We start from the raw sequence: 23,912 nt of genomic DNA, 5'->3' as shown, positions 1-23,912 counted from the left end.
ATTACGTAGACAAAATGATAAGAGAAAACACGCACGCACGCACAGTCAAAGAAAATGCACATATACTAAAGTTCCTTCTTACAGAAGACAGATACAGAGTACAAGCACAAAAATACACATTTTCTTTTTCAGAAACCGCGCGCGGGAAAACATGTACCACTACTACCTCACGTCACACTTACGAACAGTAAAGAAGAAAACACTCACGCAGGCACAGTCAAAGAAAATACACACATACTAAATTTCTTTGCTATAGAAGACAGGTACAGAGTACAAGCACAAAAAAAAAGAAATCATTTTTTCTTTATGAGAAACAACACACAATCGAACCTCCCACTCCACACGCACTCAACAGCTGACGCTAGCGCATGCGCAGACAGAGGAGCCCAGGCTGCCGTGAGAGTCTTGTAAGTGTGAAACGCACTAATAAGCTAGAATTTCAAAGGAGTTAACAAGTAATAGAGCCATGATAGGGCTCAAGCCCGGCAATCCCCTCTAGCTCCGAATGTTTTGCAAGTAGTTAAATTGCGAAACATAAGCAGAAATACAGAACGTACGTGTTTTTTTTTTCTTTTTGTGAAATATTCGGCTCAAGGAATATAGGTATTCGGCTGGTACTGTCAACGAAACCCGACGAATGTGCTGAGTTTACGAAGAAAGTGGTTGTTTGGTAATTGCGCTTGTGCCCAGCACCAGAACAGTGAGAGCAGAAGTTTGCGAAAAATGAATGGCGTTTGAAAAGGTACGTGTTTATCGAAAATAAATGATGTAATGCACCAAAAAAGCAAAAATATATTTGAAGACTCATTCGTAATTTTATTGCGAATCGTTATATGGTACATATGTAATACTTAAAGTGTTTAGTCGATAATTTGCAATGAAATTTGACAGGTTTTAGAAAGATTATGAGATATATTGTGTAACGTACATGACATTCAATCCAGGCCACTTTATTTCTGTAAATAAATAAATATATATATTTATATATATGTTTGTGGACATGCAGATATATAGAAAGAAAATAAACAGTAAACGTCCACCTTGATTTAGAGTATTCGATTTAGTTAGATATGTGAAGTGTACTATGTAAAAATTCTCCATTGGGAGATATCATCTAAGTGAGTAGAAATTAGAAGAATAAGACCATTTATTTTACCCATCTGTACTAGTTAGATATGGTAAATATGCGATAACGCCCGGACACCTTTAACCCATTCATTTCCTGGTAAATTTCTCGTATAGGACAAACGGCTGAAATTTGCTAGTTCATTTAATTTGAATATTCGTACTTACGTATTCTGCATTGAAAAACATTGCTGAAGGTGGCATTTCGATTATTTCATGGAAATAAGCTCTATTTGCGACATATCGAGTAAGTTTTCTTAGTTTCTTTTTGCCTTCGGTAACACGCAAAATGGCGGTCACAGTTTCACTATCGTACTCGGCATGCAGTGTTTCCACCCCACTGCACCCAAAAATACCTACGTAGTCCCACAAACCATTGACGCATAGCCCCACGAACCATTCATACATAGCCCCACGAACCATTTTCGGTAAGGTTAGGTTAGGTAGGGTCCCTATAGGTTACAATAGTGAAAAATTGGTTTCGAAAAAAATATGCGTAGCCCCACACACCATTCTCGCATAGCCCCACGAACCATTGACGCATAGCCAACGAACCATTGACACATAGCCCCACAAACCATTTGCGGAAACGTACCTTCTTCAGTTACAAAAACACGTGTTTGGAAACACTGACCGGGATTACGTCATCAGAGACAGGCTACATCCACCTGGAAGTAAATGGATGCAAGAGCTTTCGTGCATCGGTCACACATTTATATCGAAAAATAGATGATTTACCGGCAAAATTCAATGAACGATGCGAGAAAACACTTCCCCGAACTTCCACAAGTCTAAAGAAACTGCATTCGGTAAGTAATTTCTCCTGTAAATTTGAAGAAATCCGTTTGTCCGATACGAGAAATTTACCCATTTCCTTAATTTTACCGCTGGTACTTACCTTTTCTGCATTGCAGAACATTCTTTAAGGTGAAGTTACGCCTTTTTTCATAAAATAGTGTCAACTTTTCATATTACGAGTGATTATTTGTCTTCCTTGTTCCGCTTGGGTAACAGACAATATGGCATGTACTCGTCATGGATCATCGCGCCGTGCTTGTGTTTTGGAGTGGGTATGCAGTGTTTCAACCTCTTTAACCGAAAAATACCTACTGTCGTGTTCATTATGTCATCACAAACCACTGACGGATAGTCCCAAAAAACCATTCACGATAGCCCCACAAACCATTGTCGGATAGCCCCAAAAACCATTCATGTTATCACCAAAAACCATTCACGATAGCCCTAAAAACCATTCACGATAGCCCCAAAAACCATTTCTGCCAAGTTTAGATTAGGTTAGGTAAGCATAGTTAAAAAAAATCGTAAAAAAAATGCACCTTTGGAAACACCGACGAGACCGTGTGACTTTCGATGCTCTCGCCATCTGTACGCACACAATGAAAACAACAGCATAATATGGCAGGCAATGCAAGTTTCTTACGTAAAAAGTGATTAATTCTTGTTCGGCAGCATTCAAATACGAAGTTTTTAGTTTCCCGTGAAAGAAAATACCTCCAAGAACGTCCAGAATGCTAAAGAAACTCATTTCAGTGAGTACTTTCTCCTGTAAATTTGAAGAAATCCGTCCGGGCGATATCGCATATTTACAGATACCGGAAACACATTTAACTCATTTATTTTGAAATAAAATTCATTTCTACTGACCTCGTATGCATAGCGGAATATTTTTCAACTAGGGATTACTTTTTTTTAATGAAAAAAGCATTATTTTTAACATTATAAGTATTTATTGGTCGTTGCTAATTGGCGGCCAAATTTTGACTCACGTCTATCGTCAGCTGATATGCAGTGTTTCCAATGCCGCACAAACTATTCACAAAACGTTTTTAAGCGTAAATTGATCCACAAACCATTCACGGAAGGTTAGGTTAAGTTAGGTTAAGCAAAACGCTCACACGTCATCTTGTAAAACTACCACGTGGTTTTAACACTAACACTTATTAACCGAAAACTGATTGTTTTTAATCCACAAACCATTCACGGAAGGTTAGGTTAGGCAAACAGAAAATTAATTTGTAAAAGAAAATCCCGCTCACACGTCATCTTGTAAAACTACCGCGTGGTTGCTACACTGACACGGGGGTTACGTAATTGAACGCACGGAACATTTGGTTCACATAGTCGACGGTAATGGTGGCACGAGCTATCGTGCAACGGAGATACATGAATGTCGAAAAATACCTTATTTACAGGCCGAATAACTTGCACAATTCGAAAAAACACTTTTCCCAGCTTCAGAGAGTCCACAAGAACTAAATTCCGTAAGTACTTTCTCATCTTTTCTCCTGTAAATTTCAAGAAATGTGTTTCCGCTATATCTAATCGTTACCAAGATTTCATATGAATTAAATGTCCAGGTTGAATGTGAATATCAGTGCCCAAGTCAGAATTTAGGCATATCTAACACTTACAGCACTCAGTTAATGTGGTTAGGTTGCTTCCCTTAAGTTTAAAAATAAACACACATTTCAAATTCAGAAACATTTTATGTTTGAAAATTACCAAATAAGCACATATTTGGAACAATCATATCATTTCAGTAAAAATATTGGAACATTTCACGGCACCCCTGTAAACCAGCCATGGCACCCCAGAGTGCCACAGCACACACTTTGGGAACCTCTGGCATAAGCTATACTAATGAGTGTTAATTGATATATTAGTCTCGTCAAATTATTGAACAATATTTTATAGTAACGTCACTACCACCCGAGCAAAACATGGACTGTAAGTCTCTTGAATACACTAATAAAGAGTTGAGAACTAAAATCCCAATTGCCAGGTCATTTTTCCTCTTGCTGCTACTCCTCAGAGCATGTTAGGTGGTCTACTTTCAAACTCGGAACTGATCGGGGATGTAGTTCAGGTCAAAGTTGGACAACGTTGATCATTTTCATCCAATCATACTTGTCATTGTTGCGCGATTGGCCAAAAGTGGTAGAAAAGGTAACCAAAAGGAAATAAAAATGGTCTTTCTGGTATTGATAACTGAATTCAGTTTGTGAAGACAAGGAGCAAAAATTGCCAGTGTATTGCCATAATGTATTAAATACAGTAGTGGACAGTGATTTTTTTTTCTTTTTTTGGTAGGGAATTTGTATCTGCCTCCCACATTCCAGGTTTATTACTATTATTGAACTTCCCAAAGAAAGGGTTAGATGATTGTTAATTGTGTTGAGGATTTTTTTTAGACATAATGGGAACAGTCACCGAGTGCTTCTCCTCAATCCTTCCATGTTATCCAGTTTTCACCAATTAGTGGTCTGTTGTTGCCAAGTGTATGTTTTGGGCAAACATGGCAACTGACCATACTGTTGCACGAGTCCTTTGAAAGCTAATCATATATATTATTTAAGCCCTTAGAGGACATATTCTTTTCCACTTGTCACGTGAAGTACCTGTGTCCTATGTGTTGGCTGTCTTACCCTCATAAAACGAATGGTGAACTCTCATTCAGAGAGAACTAATAATATGCTGTCACCAACACTCCTGTCAGTGGATGGGGCAACGTGGTCGCCTTGTAATCAAGGGGTCCCAGGTTCGATGCCCGGTGGAGGCACATAGTGGTTCAGATCCCACTTTAAACTGTAGGTCCAGTACTGGTTAGCCGTACTGTGCATGAAGTGGACTTAAAACACCAAATCAACCAACCAACCTGTCAGTGGATGGAAGCACTCGTAGGAGAGCTGGTATGGTCTTCCAGCAGGCAATTGACTAACAAGTAGCAGAAACCTTCTGTGGTATAAAAGCATGCCGTGTATTTTATTTTAGAGGTTTTTGATGTAGACATTAAAGTTTGGCACAGTATTTTTCCAAATTTACAACTGTCTTTCATATTAATAATATAAATAATATCTAATAGTACAATCTTTGACTTATTTTTTGTTAATATTCGTTATTGTACCTGAAATTTTCCCAATAAATAAATATTGTCTTTGGTTTCTAATTTCAGGTCTTTCAGATGACTGCAATGGCATGTTCAAAGGTAAAGGAAATAACATACCAAATATGGTGACATATTACATACGTCACTGGGGAACGGCATCAACAGAAAACTTGTGTGACACAACACTCAAACCAGACTCTTGAGTGACGAGAGTGTGAATCAACTGTTCCAATACAGTTGGCCACCAAGATGGCTGTAGACTCGGTAGACAACATCATGTTGTTTGAGTACTTAGCTGTAATCAATTGATACACATCGTGAAAAATTATTCTATTTATATTTTAAGATAAAAAGTGCAGAATATGGTCATTCTCTAACCACTAAACATGTTGCTTTAGCTTGTAGTTTTTTTAAATCCCAAATAGCTGACTATGGTTATTAATAGTTCAGCAATACTCAATATTAATAGTCAATAAATTATTTTTGGGCTACACTCTTCATGCCAAAAGTGAAACCATCTAAATAGTCCGAATAGCAATGTGTACTTCCCATGCCATGGCTCATGACAAGGAAAAGGTAGAAGGTCATGTGAGTAGAGGGGACTGGTGCTCAGAAAAGAAAAAAACATAAGGAACAATGGTTATTTGTAATTATGTTTGTTTCATTCTTGGTCATATCTTGATAATGCTGTTTATTTCTTGATTGTCTCACCACTATTGTTGCCCTATTTATATTTTTGATACAGTATAATACATGTATGTTTGAATTGTAATTACTACTCTATTTGCAGATAAACTTCCTTAGCCCCAGTAGGAGGTTTATTATCTATCAAAGCAGCCTTCGTAATTTTAGCCAAACATTGAGAGCTTTATATGCTACACGAGATAATGAAAGTTCAACAGATCCCCTTCCAATTACTGAAGGTAAGTTACGCATATGGAAATGTGCATTATTCCACAAAATAATTGTGTTTGCACTTAAAATGGAAGGTTTATAGTCCATAAGAGTATTTTACCTGGAACCTGCTTTAGTCAAATAAATAGAAATATTTTGTTTTTAAAACTATTTCTCACAACAACATAAGAATCATTATTTTTATAAAACTGCATGAACACAAAAAGCACATTGCTGCCCTGTAAAGTGCTCCATGTCAACTAAATATTAACAATGTTGGCAAGCGTTTGCAATCTATCTCATTTCTCCGTAATGAGCAAATTATCCCAGAGGGTGTATTCAAAAACGAAAATGTTTCCGAGACACCCTTTATATTAAAATAAACACTCTTTAACATATATTCCGTGTTAGACTTTGTCATAAAGACTCTCTAGGTGAAGCCTGAAGTTTGTCATCAATAGTCAATTGAATACAAATAAAACAAAAATAACGTTTTCAGTTAATTGTTTAGTTTTACTTACAAAGTAAGAACAATGCAAATGTATAATGGCTTGAGAAGGTCCTGGAAAATGACGCCACTTGCAATTCTTAGTTATTGATTATTTTTGATAATGTTTACAGAGCCACAGTGGTAGCATGACTGCCACGTGCAAGACTGAAGTTCAATTCCCAGGATAGTTGACCTAAAGTCCGAAATATTTTGGCCTTGTCCGAGCTGGAGTTCACCCAGCCTGAAATAAGTGGGTACCTGTGGAGGGGTGCTGACGCCCCCCCCATAAGGCAGTGACTTGAGAATGTGTGGGGCTCTATATCCATATACCCAGACATGGTATGGTGCAATATGCACAGGGAACTTTACCTTCCCATACACATACACATATTTAATGGAAAAAAAACATGCATATTGATAGGATGAAATATATGTATTTCTTTTATATGTTACAGATTTAATTTATGACAGACAGATCTTACCTTTTCTGGTGCACAATAACATTGCTATTTCACAAGAAAATCATAAATAGTCACCAGTTTGAACACATTTACCAACAATGAAAATGTTTTGCCTTAAATTGCTGTTTCAGGTCTGTTTTTTTTTTTCCAGACAATGGTAATTCAAGCACAAATTGGGAACTGCTAGCACCGGAAGGATACAGGTTTTGTCTTCCAGGGAAAATTGGGATTGCCAGCTTGGAGAGTCAGAGGAACACCATGCCAATAATGAAGGCGATGCAAGGTTCTCTAAGTGTTGCTGATAGTAGCACATTACACGAGGTTAGTTTTACCCATTTGTATCGACAGAGGTCATTAATGTTGTTGCTCTGGGAATCCTGTGCTGAAAATCTGAATGTGAAAATATTCTAATAATGCAAGTTTCAATTTTTAAATATCTGTGGAGTGAGTGAACAAAAACAAGTCCTCTGCACAAAGTAGTGACGGCTTAAAATTCACATGAATCTTCATGTAGTTTGTTTTCGCTGTTCTCTAGATTTTTACAATAGTTTAATATGCTTACATAGCCACAAAAGTATTGAAAATATGTGGACAACAGCGAAAGCAAAACATCTGAAGATTCACATGCATTCGCTGGAAGATATTCAAAGCAGATGTAATTTTTCAAATTTTTGAAAGGAAAACTTCACTGGCATCAGCTATAGGACAGGCCAGATCTGGAGTACTGAAAGATTTGGATATTCATTCCTAATAAATCCAAGATTCAAGTCCTAGTTGATTGAATTTGAACTCGAGCACCCACTCCAAATTGGAAGTGTTTGGCCATTTAGAAAATGAAAAGATCTCAGTAGAATTATGGCAAGTTTAGTGAACTTAATTCCTTTCTAAGATAACATGTTATATTTTAAACTGATACTTAACTGGAGAGGATTTAAAAGTAGTGTTACTTGCTTCAGATTGCAACATCATATCCAGAAGTATCGCAGCCATCTCCCACAGAAGCCGGAGAAAAGACGCTGGAATGTGTTGCGCAGGATTGCCCTCGTGTGTTGTTTCGAGGTGAGCATGGGATATCTTAATTGAAATCAAAATTTATTTATTTATTGCATTGTTGTTGTTGATTTCTTTTATTTTGCTTTTCTCCACTTTTGGCTAATTTGCGAAGATGGAGATGAGTGATGATATGATGAAATTGATGAATAGACACTCACAAACATCCATGCCCAGGCCAGGATTCGAACCCAGGACCCCTGGCATTGTAGCACAATGTGCTAACCAACCACTCTGCCATGGGTGCCAGCAGTGATAAGATGAAACTAATGAAAGGACAATCACTAGCATCCATGGACACTACACAATACAAGGCTTACAGAGAATTATACACAGGGTGGTGACAGACCTGGAAAACTGGGAAAAGTCAGGGAATTTCGTCTTTATTGGGGTTTTTTTGTTTTGTTTTTTATTTATTTATTTATTTAAAGATATCGTTATGGAATTCTGCACGGGAACAGGAAATCTCATTCGTAAGTTTCAGCCTCAACTTTTAGGCCCCTTTTATGCGCAACACAACCACGGTGCCAGAAACCAGTGATGGCAGGAGGAGAGAGAGAGAGAGAGAAATTTCTTTCGCTCGGGCTTCTCAGCGGGAATTTTAAATTCGAACACTCTTTGGAGGAAACTTGTTATAACTCGGGCACTATGGGAGCAATCTACTTCGGATAAGTTTTGTTTTGCAGCTAAAACATAAGAGCATGCAACCGTGTATAATTCAGAATGCCGGACCGAGGAAGTGGGGTTTGGGGGGCGCGACCCCCGAATTTCAATGGAAAAAACATAAAAATCTGGAGTTTGCCCACTCTTCTCCCACTATTTTGGGAAGAAGCCGCGAAGTTTAGTATTCTTTTCAAAGAATGGACATTTGTCAAGAGAATGAAATATGTTTCATGTTCTTGGGTGCCATACAAGTTGAATAATAAGCCAAAATGTGATATTTTTTTTAACAAAGCATTTTTGGAGGAAAATTGTTATAACTCGGACACTATGGGAGCAATCAACTTCGGATAAGTTTTGTTTTGCAGCTAAAACATCAGAGCATGTATCCGTGTACAATTCAGAAAGCCGAACCGAGGAAGGGGGGGGGGGGGTTGGAAGCATGACCCTCGAATTTCAATGGAAAAACACAAATCTGGAGTTGCCCCCTTCTTCCCCCACTATTTTGGCGAGAGGGCGTGAACGTTAGTATTCTTTTCAAAGAATGGACACTTCTCAAGAGAACGTAACATGTTTCATGTTCTTTGGTGCCATACAAGGTGAATAATAAGCCAAAATGTGATTATTTTTTTTACGAAAAAATAGGTAATTTGCATTTTTTTGGAGGTGAATTGTTATAACTCTGCCACTATGGGAGCAATCTACTTCAGATAAGTTTTGTTTTGCAGCTAGAACATCAGAGCATGCAACCGTGTACAATTCAGAATGCCGAACTGAGGAAGGGGGCTTGGTGGGCGCGACCCCCAAATTTCAATGAAAAAACATAAAATTCTGGAGTTTACCCCCTCTTCTCCAGATATTTTGGGGACAAGGCGCAAACCTTAGTATTCTCTTCAAAGAATAGACGTTTCCAAAGAGATTGAAACATGTTTCATGTTCCTGGGTGCCATACAAGTTGAATAATGAACCAAAATGTGAAACTCTGTTCGGAAATGGGGCATGGATATGTTGCGGAGGGGGGGGGGGAGGTTGGTCATCAATGTGAATTTCCCAGGTTTGCTTCAGACCTGTGACAGAGTTTCCACCCAAACATAAGAGTATGAAGGTCCAAAAACCCCTTTCATTTCATAATCAGCACCATGATACCATTTGATATCATCGGGCCAGTATGACCTTCCTCTGATGATACCATATGGTATCACCGGGAGAGTAAAGGTTAAGCCTCTAAATATTACGTGGAAAATGCATTGAATTATCATTTTTTCTAGTCTGTATTGGAGTAGTAAGGGGACTTGTCAACAGATGGAGAGGATAAGTGCGAGTGGCGCCGTCCGATAGTTGTCGTCGTAGTAAGGCATTTTGGTGGGACAACTGAAGGAACGTGGAAATAAATAGGTTCCATTGATACACACGATTCTTGTCGAATATCGCCACCCGACAAAGTATATCTCTACAACATGCGACAGAAATTGCATGGACTGCAACATCCAACAAAAATCTCATGCATAAACAAGAAGAGCCTTAGACTGCAAATATGCTGCTGAAATTTTATTACTCTTCTGACTCACTTCACTTTATTTAATGGAGCAGTGCTTAAAAAGGTTTTCTTCCTTCATTCTGACGTATTCCTGGTTTCGCACAAGTTAACATACGTGTACAATGACATTGCACTATTCATAGATACCAAGAAGAATCCAACAAAACGGGATATATATTGAATACTATCACGAAAAAGTGAAACATAAATCTGCATTGGTGAACGTTACAAAAATTGGCAAGTGCATGCTCCCAACCTCAAATTTACTGCAACACTAATATTGCAATGAAATTAATGCTACTCTCTGTCCTGTCTGTTTAAACTCATGAGAGATGGTCATTAATCTCTCACTGAGTGAAGTTAATGTCGAATATTATGAAATAAAATACTAATAATAAATACGTAAATATTTACTCGAATCATTCAATTATAAAAGCAAATCACTTTCTTCAAGATTTAACTTTTCTCTGCCAGCCCTGCTAAATTTTCATTTTCCGTCTACTGATTTATATGAGGAGTGACCAGAAAGTAATTTCCAATTAGTAGGGACATTGATTTTTCGCAAACGCCAAAACCGTGAAAAATGGTAATTGCTGGAAAGTTATGTTTAGGAATGTACAGTGATGTCGACACATTTCCCATTCGAAATATCGAAATAATGCGAATATGGCATAAAGTGCGAATTGTTGGCATTTTTAGTATTTTTTTTTTAAAAGAAATGTTCTAAAACAACAAAAAATTCAGTGAAATCCAACATTCTTGTCTTTTCTAGGCCATGTTTGTGTACATAGAACATGCAAGTTTTCCAACATTTTACTCAAGATTAAACTATAGAGTTATACGTAGGAATAATTCCGACAGCCACATTACATCATGTATTTCCCACAATTTTTTCAACTTCTATCAAAACTATTTGCATCACAGAGCAAAGTGGCAGGGTTCTAACAAGAGATCAAGTGCGTATCTATCGTCACACAGGAGCCACATCTTCATATTTGTCGCACAAGATATGTTTTGAATTACCAAGCTAAGTGCGCACCATCGACATTTGTTGAGCGAGTAATAATGGAGCTCAGTCGTTAGGGCATCTGACTTCTATGCGAGAAATCCGGGGTCTATCCCCTGCGAGGGAGAACCGGGATGTTGTCCACGTATTGAAACTGCTCCGGCGCCCACCCAGCATCATGAAGCTAGTACCTTGAGAAAACTTTGAGGGATAAAGGTAGCCAGGAGCGTGGTGCTGATCACATCACCTTACCTTCAGCCGTGATCAAGAAAGTGTGGGGCCCTACTCCACACCCCTATACACCTTCAGGGAAAACTGCAGGGGAGTACTTTACTTTTACTTCCTCAAAAATCTGTTCCAACATATCAAACCATCACGAAAATACGTAAACCATGTGACCTACAATTTAAAATAATAGTTTAAGAGCACAATGGAGTATTACATTTCGGTATATTTGGCACATAAATGTTCTAAAACAAGTAAAAAAAAAAGATAATGCCAATTTTTGGTGCCATAATATATCGGTATCTGTCATGTGAGATTGATTGATTTAAAATTTTTGGGTGCGTCACCACTTATGGTCATTATATACCCTTCACTATGTAGGGGGAAATTTCCATTATCTAAGACCCTTGCCTTGAAATGAAAAAGGCGGTATGGAAAATAACTTTCCCAAAATTACTTCCAAGATATCAAACTCTCACAAAGAGGCGTAGGCCATGTGACGTACAATTTGAAACAGTAGTTTAAAAACACCATGAAGGTATAATTTCAGATATTTGCCAGAAAATGCGCTAAAATGAAAATGTGAATTTTGGGGAAAATAACACCGTATAGTAAAAAATAAGAAAATACACAAATTTGAAAAAAAAATAACAAAATATCAAGGTCCCTACCGATTAGGCATAAATGAAACAAGAATATCAGTTGTAATTTATTGCATTAGTAACAGTGTGTCCTAACCTAATTTTTGGCATAATCACCACCGTTGTTCTGGCATTTGTCGTAGCATGGCACTAAATTTTGTATGACCATGGCATATGTGTCTGACAGCAAAGACTGGAACTATCTCTACCGCAGTGTAGCTGTCAAATCCTTGTCCTGCCAGAAACCTCTTCAGTCAAACAAAGAGATGAAAGTCTGTACATTCAAGGCCAGGGCTGTACAGGGAGTGGTCGAAGATATCTCACCTGAAGTGATGCAAAGGGCCCGTGTGTACTCAGCTGTATGGGGTTGTGCACATTCGATTGACCTTCCGTGAATTGTCTGCACCATCGTCTAACCATACTATCGCTCATGACGTCCGGTCTGCACACCTCACACGATTGCCGGTGGCTCTGTGCCAAATTCTGAGCGTGCAATGTAGGCTACATCGCAGTCGGTGGGAGGCTGTATGAGAGCTGCAATCTTTAACCTAGAAATGTCCTAAAACTGTTGCATTGCAACTGTACCAGATTACAGCTTCATGCCACTTCTTCCTGCCATGTGTGTGTGGCACTCTCCGACCACTAGTGCTGCATATAGGCACCATTGGAGCTTTTTTCAGGATGCCCCTCATATATGAACTTTCAGCTTTTATTAACAGAGTGTTTCTGTTTTAATGTTTGGTTAGCTAAATCAGGTACCTATACAATGCAATTCTATAAATTTCTTGTGTTAAATTTCTAATACCTACATAACAGTTGGGCTGAAAAGTTCGTAGGCTGAATCATAGATGGCGTTACTAGAATTAAATCCATGTGATTTTTACTTAGTACTAACCTTCAAAAGATACGTGTATAAATTTCACAGCTGCCGGATAATTAGTTCGTGAGATATAGCATTGTGAGTGAAGCAGCCTTTGTTATTGTGAAAAAATGGATAAAAAAGAATTTCGTGTGTTAATAAAGCATTGCTTTTTGGCGAAAAAAATACTGTTGAAGCCAAGGCTTGGCTTGATAAACATTATTCGGACTCTGCACCAGGAAAATCAACCGTTGAGAAGTGGTTTGCTAAATTTAAACGAGGCGAAATGAGCATCGAAGACTATGCACGCAGTGGACGCCCCAAAGAGGCTGTTACCGACGAAAACATCAAAAAAGTCCACAAAATAATTTTAAATGATCGTAAAGTGAAGTTGATCGAGATAGCTGAGATTATTACATAGCGTTGTTGGAGCGTTTAAAGGATGAAATCACGAAAAAACGGCCCCATTTGAAGAAGAAAAAAGTGCTGTTTCATCAAGACAATGCACCGTGTCACAAATCAATGAAAACGATGGCAAAATTATATGAATTAGACTACGAATTGCTTCCCCATCCACCATATTCTCCAGATCTGGCCCCCAGTGACTTTTTCCTGTTTGCAGACCTTAAAAGAATGCTCACTGGAAAGAAATTTAGCACTGATGAAGAGGTAATCGCCGAAACTGAGGCCTATTTTGAGGCTAAAGAGAAATCGTACTATAAAAATGGCATTGAAAAATTGTATGACCGCTATAATCGTTGTATCGCCCTCAAAGACAACTATATTGAATAATAAAATCGAATTTTGTCAAAAAAATATTTTTTACTGTGTTAGCCTACAAACTTTTCAGCCCAACTGTTACCATTTTCGTCAGCATTAATGGTATAACTGCACATTGTCAGTTTCACAGTACTTCACTTGGATATACTGTACTGAAACAGAAATCCCATTGATAATGTAAGGAAATATGACACTTTATTTTGTTCGATTCAATTGTTTCACTTATATGCAAGAGTTAAGTTGTGTACTTTACAGAGAAGAGAGAAGTAGTTTTATGCATTGAAAAATGAGTCTGCACTCATGTTCTTGCAAGCAGAGGGTTCCAAACCTCAGTGGAAATATCAACATATAATACCGAGAATGTATAAGGAGACTGATAAATTACAAATTGTATTTCTTAATTATTCACTCTTATCTCATTTAGTCATAACTTTAAATATAATCAAGTATTTTATTTTAAATTTTATATTAAACAGTGGCCGCGGTGGCTCAGTCGGTAACGCGTCTGACTACCATGCTCAAGGTCCCGGTTTCGATCCCCGGCCGGTTCAAATCCGGGAACTTTTCTAACGGTGGAAGCGGCCCCGGCGCCTACCCAGCGTCGAATAACATGGGTACCTGGGGGAAACCCTGGGGGGTAAAGGTGGTCAAAGGTGGTCAGGGGCGTGATGCTGATCACATCACCCCCACTCACGACCGGATCAAGAAAGTGTGGGGCGTTACGCCCACACCCCCTATACGCCTTCATGGCGTGGTGCTATGCACAGGGGAACACTTTTTTTTTTTTTATTTATTTTAAACATACTGCATATGACAAAATTCCGTAATCCTTCCCTAACTTGTGAATTGAAATAATTTCCAAATTCACTATTTTGCAGTTTGAATTCAAATCATAGAGAATAGAGAAATTAAGTCAATTTCATAGAAGATAATATTGGTACTTAACAAAACCATATGTGGATCTGTATGAGTTTATTATTTCTATTTGCAAAAACATCGATTTAGTTTAGTTTGTAATTGTCAGGGAAAGATGTAAATTTTGTGCTGGAAAACCTAGAAAAGTCAGGGAATTTCATTTCTGCTTGTTTGTAGCCACCCTGTATACAGCTCTGCCAATCTGAGAAACACCCTCAAAAGCTTACAAACTAACAGTTGTTTCTCTTCTTGGTTCCCAATCGCTCATGCTTGCCACATTCATTACATTGAAATGTGTGTAACAAACATGTGCTTTACTTATTTACACCGGATAAAGAAGGAATCAACAAACTGTTGAGAGCATTGCACATTTTGGCAAGATGGAGGCAACGGTAACAATGAAAGCAGCTGATAGCATCATTCACTCTTTTGCCACTCACTGACTGTGAGTCTGCCAGAATGCACTTCAGTGAAAAACTATACATTTGAATGCTTACAGGAGTCCTTCCATCCCTAAAATCAATATTGAAAAGTCAATTGGAGCCTTAGAATCGAACACCAGGGTTTCAGGTTCAAACACAGAGCCTCAAAATCCTAGTGACTTAACAGTCATCGATTTGTTTTATATTCTTACTGTAAGAATAGTAGTGATGCACCACATTGTAGTTATGTAGCTTCATTGGTCAATTTTCACTAATATACTTTGATTTTTTCTGCAGATATCCAGATGATATTTCCAGACCTGGCCCTTAGTAGAGAGTATCTGACTGTGGTCACTCTCACACAGAAAACAGAAAATGATATGACCAGCTGGAATGAAGAGATTGAAGCTGAAAGGGAGAAACTTACTGATTATGTAAGTGAAGAGAAGGCAGCTTATATTTCTATTACATGTAATAACAATGCTAGAGACAACGCATTTTCGGAACATCTCTGAGGTGTTCTTATGCGCAAGTTGAAAGCGAGTCGCACAGAAACCAAATCAGCTGGGAGGGAGTTGCAACACGTGACTGTTGGCATGTGTTTACAATTCTCGAGCAACGTTGCAAGTGAACAAAGAAATGGTGGTTAACAATGACCCAATGCAGAATTTTACAATAACAAAAGCTCACTAGCAAAAACAATACGATAAGCTTACCTTATTTGTTGTAAAGGGCATCAAATGAAGAAACCAATGATTTATTCCAGGTCTTCGATTCCGTCAAGTTCGGAATCTGAATCGGACATTTCACAACATGAATCTTCTGCACTTGAGAATGAATCCGCCACACTGCTGCTACTGTTGCCAACACTGAAAGCAAGATGCTCTATTTCCAGTTCCAGCTAGGTTTCCACTTACTTCCACCTAAACCCACGTTTTTTGAAGATCTTCAATAAACTGGTTGCCTGCCCTTTATATCCGATGGTTTTCCTTAATTTTGCTAGCACAGATTTTACTGTTGGGACTTGTCTGTCTGCAGTGCAAAATTCATTAATTGTTCTCTGAACAACGCACATGTCAAAATCATCTACTATATCTGTACACGACCACGGACGATTTTTATTTCTACTGGGCGTGCTGTATGATCACGATCCAGCATGAACGGCCGAACTTTCCTTCTTAATTTATTTTACTGTACTTAAAGATACATCTGTCGCAGCACAAACACGGTCCTTTTTTAAGAGGCAACTTCAAATCATTTTTGTCAGCCTCTTCTTGCATGAATTGCAAGACGTTTGCGACAACTTCAGGTGTTTGTACCCTAAGCTTTGTACGGTAAACTTTAGAATGAACAGGAGGCATAATTTATGTGTTGAACACATCACAAAAGCACACTTCTATACACTCAGCAGCAACCTCAAGCCTAGCACGTTGGTATCACTTTCACGAATGATTTCGGAGCATGTCGTTCTGTGCAACCTGCTATGCCGTCACAAGGAGGAACACCATTTTAGGCGACAGAACTCAGAGCTGTTCCGAAAACGCTTTGCCTCTACTATTATCTGTATTGTATTTATACCAGGCTGGATAAAAATCATGATTTTTAATTTTTTTTTTAAGACACGCTTACAATTGCTTCCATGGTTTTTGGCACAATACAGATAGATACATGTTTTTTTTTTATAGAAAGGCTTTTTCTAATAAACTGTGCTGTAAAATATTTGAACAGTTTGATTAAAGCAAATAAATAAAAAAATACACACAAATATACATGTTTCTGTTTCTGACAGCGGCGGCTCAAGGGGTAGAGCCACCGTGCCATGGCACTACCCTCAGAAGAAACGCATTCCCTGCCAAGTAATGTTAAATGAATACATTGATAGTTTACAGACAAGGAGATTCGAATCTTGCAATCGGTCAAGCTGACGTGACGACCGCCCCAACCTCCTCACTGCATCGCCAGCTGTTTCCTTCGTACCCTCGCGAGGCAACAGTTCGCGCCCAAGTGCTGGCCTAACCTATGGACCTAACCTAGTTGACACACATGCAGAGGGTTGAAGAAGTCTCGGTGAGGAACATTTCCACCATGAGCTGAGAACAAAGTGGCAGGGGGCAGGGTTAGCCCATAAGAATCCATGCCTGTCTTCGCCTGGCACGGCGGGCGAACTTTCGCAGTGTTGACACAGTTGCCACCTTCAGAGAAAAGTCACTAAATACGACTGATTTGTAAGACGGGAAGTAATTTCTGCCTACTTTTGGAGAAACGAACCTAGTATTTTTCCAAAGTTAAATGAACATTTTTAATAATAGATAGATGCACCAAGAGGGCCATTCAGACTTTTTTAAAAATATAAAAGTAAAAAATCCTATGATGATGCAAGTTTCCTTTGGCATTTCGACAATTTCTTTTCATAACAAAGATATTTTCGACATCCAGTTAGAATACGTGTGCATGGAGGAGGATAAGGTGATAGAATTTGTTTTTCCTTTCCTCTTGTAATTGTTATATTTTTAGGGAAGTATCCTGTAGTGTATAAAGATAGGTTAGTGAGTGAAGATGAATTGGATTAGGACGTTATTACTTAAACATACATTGTTTTCCACGTTACCAAACGAGGATGAACATCTTGGCCAGTGGTGCCTCAAGGAGGGGGTGGGAGGGAGCATTGCGGAGGTTTTTTTTTCGATTTCTTGATCACGTTGGCACTACCATTCATAGTTGTCGCCGGCCGCCACTGGTTTCTGATACTGTATTTAGGAACCTACAATGGAAATGTTTGCTGAGTGTGTTAATGAAACTATAATAATTTTGGTACCCTATCTTCCAGTGGAAATAAAACATTCTGGATGTACTATTAATTGTAACAAAATATTTTGTAGCTGAATTTGGTGATTTTTTAATGATAGTTTGCAAATTTATCAGCAATCCTGCAAATTTAAAGATATAAATGACAGTTTAAGCACAGATAATTCCAAAAGAAATCTGATAAATGAATAAAATGTAAGGCTGAAGTTTGTACACAACAAATTTTGAAAAGTCTTGAAGCTTTCCTGGTGACGAGTGATGAAAAGATTTTCTCAGGCTATTGACCAGGTGAGTTGTGGATAGAGCTAACGAACGAATCAAATTTTGACAACTTGTAACCAAATAACTTCCTTTGAAAGAGCAGACAATTTATCAGTGTGGTATAAACAAATAGCATTTCCTTTATAGATCACTTCTATTTTTTTTTTACCCCTTCCAGTTTGTACTAGCGGCTCAAGAGATCTGTGGCAAGTTGAAAAGCGAAGGATACTGGGCAGACTTTGTAGATCCCTCCTCTGGACGGCCGTTCTACAGCTCTCACTCAAGTACAACGCTACAGGAGACGGATGAAGGCTTTCACTACTTAGGTTTCCAGATTGTTGATATGGGTTGCTGCAAAGTGATCAGCCATCGTTTATGGGGTTCTTATGCATTTGTTGGTAAGTGTAGTTACTCGCACAAAGGTAAAAATTTAAATTGAACAAATTTCAAAATTAAACTCCCCCCCCCCTCATAATTTCCTAGATCAGCATTGTTATTTATGGTTAGTTTAATGTTAGTTTAAAATTATGTTATTGAACTTGTTTTTGTGGCAATTAGGTTAAAAAGTACTCCCAACATGTGTAATTATATGTATGTCAAACGCAAATATATACTTAATTATATGTATGTCAAACGTAAATATACATTAACATCTCAAAAATGCATTTACATGCACTATAAAACTTCAAGTATTCAAAAACCCAGCCACCAATCATCAAGATATCCCCAACACTGAAGTTTTTAATCTTGTCTTTTCTCTGAATTAAGCTGTGTTAAGATTTTGTGGTCTGAAATTTTTCCCCTTGTATTCTTCCAATATCCACATTCATTGGCGATTCTGTGCATTGTCTGAGATGGTGTAACATTCAGGTTGGACATAATTGTGAAACCATTATGAAAACAAAACATCCTTTGTAGCAGAACATAGAGGGATATCATGAAGAGTCGGAAGTCTCTCAGAGAATGACTTACCTGGGTAGAAAAGAATTATTATGAATATTTACTTTCACTATCTTTTTTTAGCAAATTTCATTCTACACACACACACAAGAACACGTGAAAATTCAGAGTAAATGTCAGTCTGGAATGCCTGTTGTAAATGTTACGACAGACTAATCTGCCATGAGAAATTTCAAACATGAGAGTATGAAATTACTTTACGGTACTAGTACTCTTGTGGGGAACGTGAAATATGTAAACAATTGTAAACTGTAGCTGTTTCTTTTAAACTGAGTTTTTTTAAAAAGAAATTTTTAAACATGCTGAATTTTATATTGTTTTACAGGTACAGTGTTTACAAATGCTCCTGCCACAGATGTCACCTTGCGTCAAATCCTGGTCCAGCATGAACAAAAGTGGTGATGTGTTGTTGAGCGAATAGGTGTATAATATGTTGAATTACCAAAACCAAAAATAGTGTTGTTTTTCTTTTGTATGTGCAGATGTCCAAATCACACATGGCACAACAAAACTACCAGTTAGCCAGTTTTATTTGATGTGAAGGAATGTAGTTGACAATAAATTATTCTATCTATCTCTTCTGTAAATTCTTGTGTATTTACAAGATGTATATTACATGATGGAAATAAATGTTGCATTTATTTTTGAAATAGTATATATGTCTAATCAGGGTTGCTACGATTTTTTGATTACCTGACATTTCTAGGTTTTCCGGCTCAAAAATGAAATTTCTCCAAACATGTTTATTATTATGATTTTTGCTTTTGAACCTTGTGTTTTTCAATGAAATATATAATCCGTTAATTATTATGAATATTTACTATCTTGTTTTTAGTAAATTTCATTCTACACACACAAGAACAGGTGAAAATTCAGAGTAAAATGTAAAATTACAATCTGCATCAAATGTATTGGGTGGTGCTACAATCACGTGCATCTACTCTTCAGACTAAGGTAACAGAGGTACATTATTTCACCATAACAATCTCTACAATATAAAAGCAACATAAAAAGTTCATAAACTATACACAATTTTTCTTTTTCTGGCAGATTTAGTGTCTCTTAGAAAATACTGCTTTCTTGCTTACATTTATAAGTACACAGCATCTGGAGAAATTTTTGTTGCACATAGGAATTCTATAGGTAAATGCCAACAAGACTAAGATCTATAAAATAATAGACGATAACCTCATCTTCACCAACCTTTATGATAATTATGATCATATTGTCTATGTACTTTAGTTCTCAAACAGATATCTGGACTGCAAGTTTTACTTTGATATTCTTTCTAATATCTAGTATTATAAAAGTGAAAATTTATTACAGAACTTCGAAGGAACCATAATTTTGCACAAGACTGAGAATGAAAGAAACAAGTTTTTAAACAATCTTTTTTGGTAACTAAATCTCAAGAGAAACTAATCCAGAAGTGGAAGTGAACTGCTTGTTCATTTTGCACTTTTTCTCTTGCAGACTCCAAAATGCACATAAATTCCAGAGGAGCTGCAAAACTCCCAGACATTTCCCTGTTTTCCAGATGTGTAGCAACCCTGCTAATACAAGTCTGACAGCCAAATTTATTATCTTCAAACATGAATTTTTATTTAATTTGGAGCATCGACACTGATAAAGAGATATATGTAAATATTCTCAAAGTTTCCATTCACTTTTGTCACATAGTATGTACTGCACAGGATAGAATTTTACTCCGTAGAAATTTCAGTGAAAAATGAAGGCTCAACCAGGACCCTATCTCAGGTCTAGAATACCATGCCATTGCTCTACCAACTGAGCTGCTGAGGCCTTCGCTTCACCTGATTATTATTATTATTATTTGCTCTGTCTGCTACTGCAACAAGATCTGTTGCCTTTGAAACACTGTGATGGTGTCAAATAGTAATGCAATAGAATTTTACTCATTCAATTTTTTTCTCAAATTCAGGAAACAATTTGAAAATTCAGTTTTGCTTTCCTTTGGATTTATTTTGTGGTAACATCTCCCTCAATCCACTTGAGTGTAAGTGGTTGGTCTGGAAATAACAAAAACCATTGCCATGCAAATGTACATATGTAATGGTTTGTGTGGCATTTGATTCTTAAGTTTGGCAGTGCTGTGAATGTAAAGATGCCACGATGGAATGTTAACCTCAGTATTATTGCAAGTATTTCATAAATTACATGAACAACAGACCTGGTAAATACTGTTGGAGGTCAATTAACTATGTACTTACAATATACAGTGGAACCTCGATTATATGTTCTTCGGTTTTACATTTTCTAGAATCATACATTCAATATTCATGGTCCCAATAGAGAAAAATGGTATAACATTTTCCCTGACTAAGTTTTTTCAACTTGGTCCCCTGAAAAACTTAAAATCGAGGTTCCTCTGTATATAGTTTCCATACTGATGCCTGTTCGCACCAACACTGCATAAACTCCAGAGCTTGAAAATCCATGGGTCAAGGTAACTCTAGTTAGGATCATTTTCCATTGCACCAATCTGAAAGGCATTCCACCCCATGCGAGTCATGAAACCCCGGCTTTACTTTAGGATAGCAGCTAGCCTCAAAGCAAGTGCCTAAACGTCATACAGATGGAAGCACGTGAATGGTTACCTGTTTCGACTCGTAGTACCTCGTTCTAACGTCGTGGTGTGGCTGCATCACAGGAAAAAAGAGAGAAAGGCTGGCGGTAACGGGATTTTGGTATCTCCGTAAACAGTGACAAGTGACTGCCACAAGAAAAATTCAAGCATGTGATAAAGATGGGGGGGGGAATATTTACGTGAATAAATGTTGATATTTTATTGCAGCTTGAGGTCATAGTAAGTAGTTTTAGTGATGTTTACAGTAGATTTTGATGTATACATGTACCTTCACGTAGTATTCACGATTATTTATGGTTAGGACTATTCCATTTTCACCGGCTAGTGGGTGTATGTTTATGTTTGTATTGCACGTTTAAATTTACAAACTCTGTACTGCACAGTAAACGTCTGCCAAAGTATATATTTAATAACATACTATATATTTCTTACATTTTACATATGCAGTTTGAGTCTATTACTTCCCATTTTACATTTATTTAGTTTTGAATTTCTGAAGTGATATATTACCGGTTGCGGATGGCAGCAATTACTCTGCTTTTACTCGCCGATCTCTGAGGGTAAAGTTCACTCTGCTTTTACTCCCAGCTTACCTGGCGTTTCTGTTGGTGCAACAGATAATCAGCCGATTCGTGGGTTAACTCTTGAGTTTACTCTTACTCGCAAGTAAATCGACGACGGGGCATTTCAGGCAGGTCATGCACAATTTCGAAAAAAAACTGTAATATAGCATTAACTAGAGATGGGACTGGCTTGAAAATATTTGCCAGTACCTATGGTGATATTTGAACCACCTTAATATATTGTTGCACCAATGCCAAAACCATGAATGTGTAAATTTTGACTTTTACTTCCAATGACAACATTTATCCAAATGTAAAATCTGTTTTTTTCCCCAGGACCTTGATTATTAATTAAAATGCTTTCATCCCAAAGCAAGGTTTAGCACAACCGTGGTTTTGCCATTGGTGCATAGTCAGGTGATTGCAATGAGTTTTGCCTTCAAAAAATTAACTGTGTAACTAGAAATTTACTTTACAAAACCAAAGCATATTAATTGTACATTTATGCTCATACAAATGGGTCCTCCTTGATGGCATTGTGATATCACAACCACCTTGTAATCAAGGGGTCCAGGTTTGATACCCAGTGGATGAACATAATGGTTTGGATCCAACTAAACTGTAGGCCCAGTCCTGATTAACCTACCGAGCAAAAAGTGGACTTAAAACTTCATAAAAATACCAAAATGGCAGAATTTTGCCCTAAATTAAAATATTTATATATGTGGGCGTACCCAAAAGAAACAAACTAATTTTGTGGTGAGCAGAGCTTTTGTAGTACCATGTTTTGCCGCTAGAAGCGCATAGAGCAAACCTTCCTGAGTCCGTAAGCCTAGTGCCGTCGCTGAAGCAGGTCAGGACACGTTTCGGAGGAGTTTAGAGTGACAGCTGTTTTGTTTGATCGTCGTTTTTACGATGGCTGATTTTCGAGAACAGCGTGCGGCGGTGAAATTCTGCTTTTTGCTCGGAAAGAGTGGAACAGAAACTCTTGAAATGTTAAAAACGGCATACAAGGATGATGCTATGGGGAAAACTCAAGTGTTTGAGTGGTTTTCCCGTTTCGAAAATGGTGAAATGTCAATTGATGACAAACCTCGTTCTGGTCGTCCTTCCATGGCCCGAACACATGACAATGTTGAAAAAATTCATGAAATCATCAACGAAGATCGACGACGGACCATGGAACAAATTGTGGAGCTGTCGGGAGTGACAGTTCAGTGCAGCGAAGTTTTGAAACGATTGCACAACAGTGTGCGGCGGAAGCAACCCAATTTGTGGCAGTCTGGTGACTGGTTTTTCCATCATGACAATGCCCCGGCTCACACAGCCCTGTCTGTATGACAATAGTTGACCAAAAATGGTATGACCCCTGCTTCCTCACCCCCCCCCCCCATACTCACTCACCCGACCTTGCCCCGTGCAACTTTTTTTTTGTTTCCTAGAATGAAAGGAGAAGACATGGAAGGAAAGCGTTTTGTTGATGTTGCTGAGGTGAAGAAAAAAACAACGTAGGCGCTGTCACGCATCACAAAAAATGTTTTGAAAAATGGAATCAAAGATTGGACAAGTGTCTTAATGCAAGTGGAGAGTACTTTGAAAGGGATTGAAGGTTTGTACTTAAATTGTGAATAAATAAGTTCACAAAAAAATTAGTTCAGTTTCTTTTGGGTACGCCCACATATGTATATATCAGATAGGTTATATTATCGATAATTTAACTAATTTGTCTTATGTTGGTAGCTC

The 23,912-nt window shown here is 37.8% G+C and overlaps 2 protein-coding genes across 3 annotated transcripts; both read left to right on the top strand.

Moving 5' to 3' along the window:
- The first annotated feature begins 513 nt into the window (after positions 1-513).
- Positions 514-19,639, top strand: LOC145998761 (cobalamin trafficking protein CblD). Of its 2 annotated transcripts, none has more exons than XM_083135322.1 (8): positions 514-742; positions 5,099-5,131; positions 5,823-5,955; positions 7,029-7,198; positions 7,819-7,936; positions 15,270-15,406; positions 18,217-18,436; positions 19,324-19,639. In XM_083135322.1, the coding sequence occupies exons 1-8, from the start codon at positions 728-730 to the stop codon at positions 19,398-19,400; spliced, it is 903 nt and encodes a 300-aa protein (XP_082991448.1). In that variant the 5' UTR covers positions 514-727; the 3' UTR covers positions 19,401-19,639. The 2 variants fall into 2 exon arrangements, with proteins under 2 accessions (XP_082991448.1, XP_082991449.1); XM_083135323.1 differs by having other exon boundaries at positions 520-742; positions 7,834-7,936; positions 19,324-19,634.
- A 3,445-nt stretch (positions 19,640-23,084) lies between these two features.
- LOC145998319 (protein GVQW3-like) lies at positions 23,085-23,510 on the top strand. Its single transcript, XM_083134726.1, has one exon. The coding sequence runs from the start codon at positions 23,085-23,087 to the stop codon at positions 23,508-23,510; it is 426 nt and encodes a 141-aa protein (XP_082990852.1).
- Positions 23,511-23,912: the final 402 nt, after the last annotated feature.

This window comes from Lepisma saccharinum, chromosome 14 (genome assembly GCF_977018435.1).
Source record: "Lepisma saccharinum chromosome 14, izLepSacc3.1, whole genome shotgun sequence".
NCBI lineage: Eukaryota > Metazoa > Arthropoda > Insecta > Zygentoma > Lepismatidae > Lepisma > Lepisma saccharinum.
Note: the sequence above shows the minus strand (reverse complement) of the source record. Positions and strands in the feature narration are given on the sequence as shown.

Bases quoted from the DNA above. Each gene is read 5' to 3' on its own strand.
- LOC145998761 (XM_083135322.1), top strand. The intron at 5,132-5,822 runs GTAAAGGAAATA...CTCTATTTGCAG, and splicing joins CTGCAATGGCATGTTCAAAG to ATAAACTTCCTTAGCCCCAG. The intron at 7,199-7,818 runs GTTAGTTTTACC...ATTTAAAAGTAG, and splicing joins ATAGTAGCACATTACACGAG to TGTTACTTGCTTCAGATTGC.
- LOC145998319 (XM_083134726.1), top strand. From the start codon at position 23,085: ATGGCTGATTTTCGAGAACAGCGTGCGGCGGTGAAATTCTGCTTTTTG.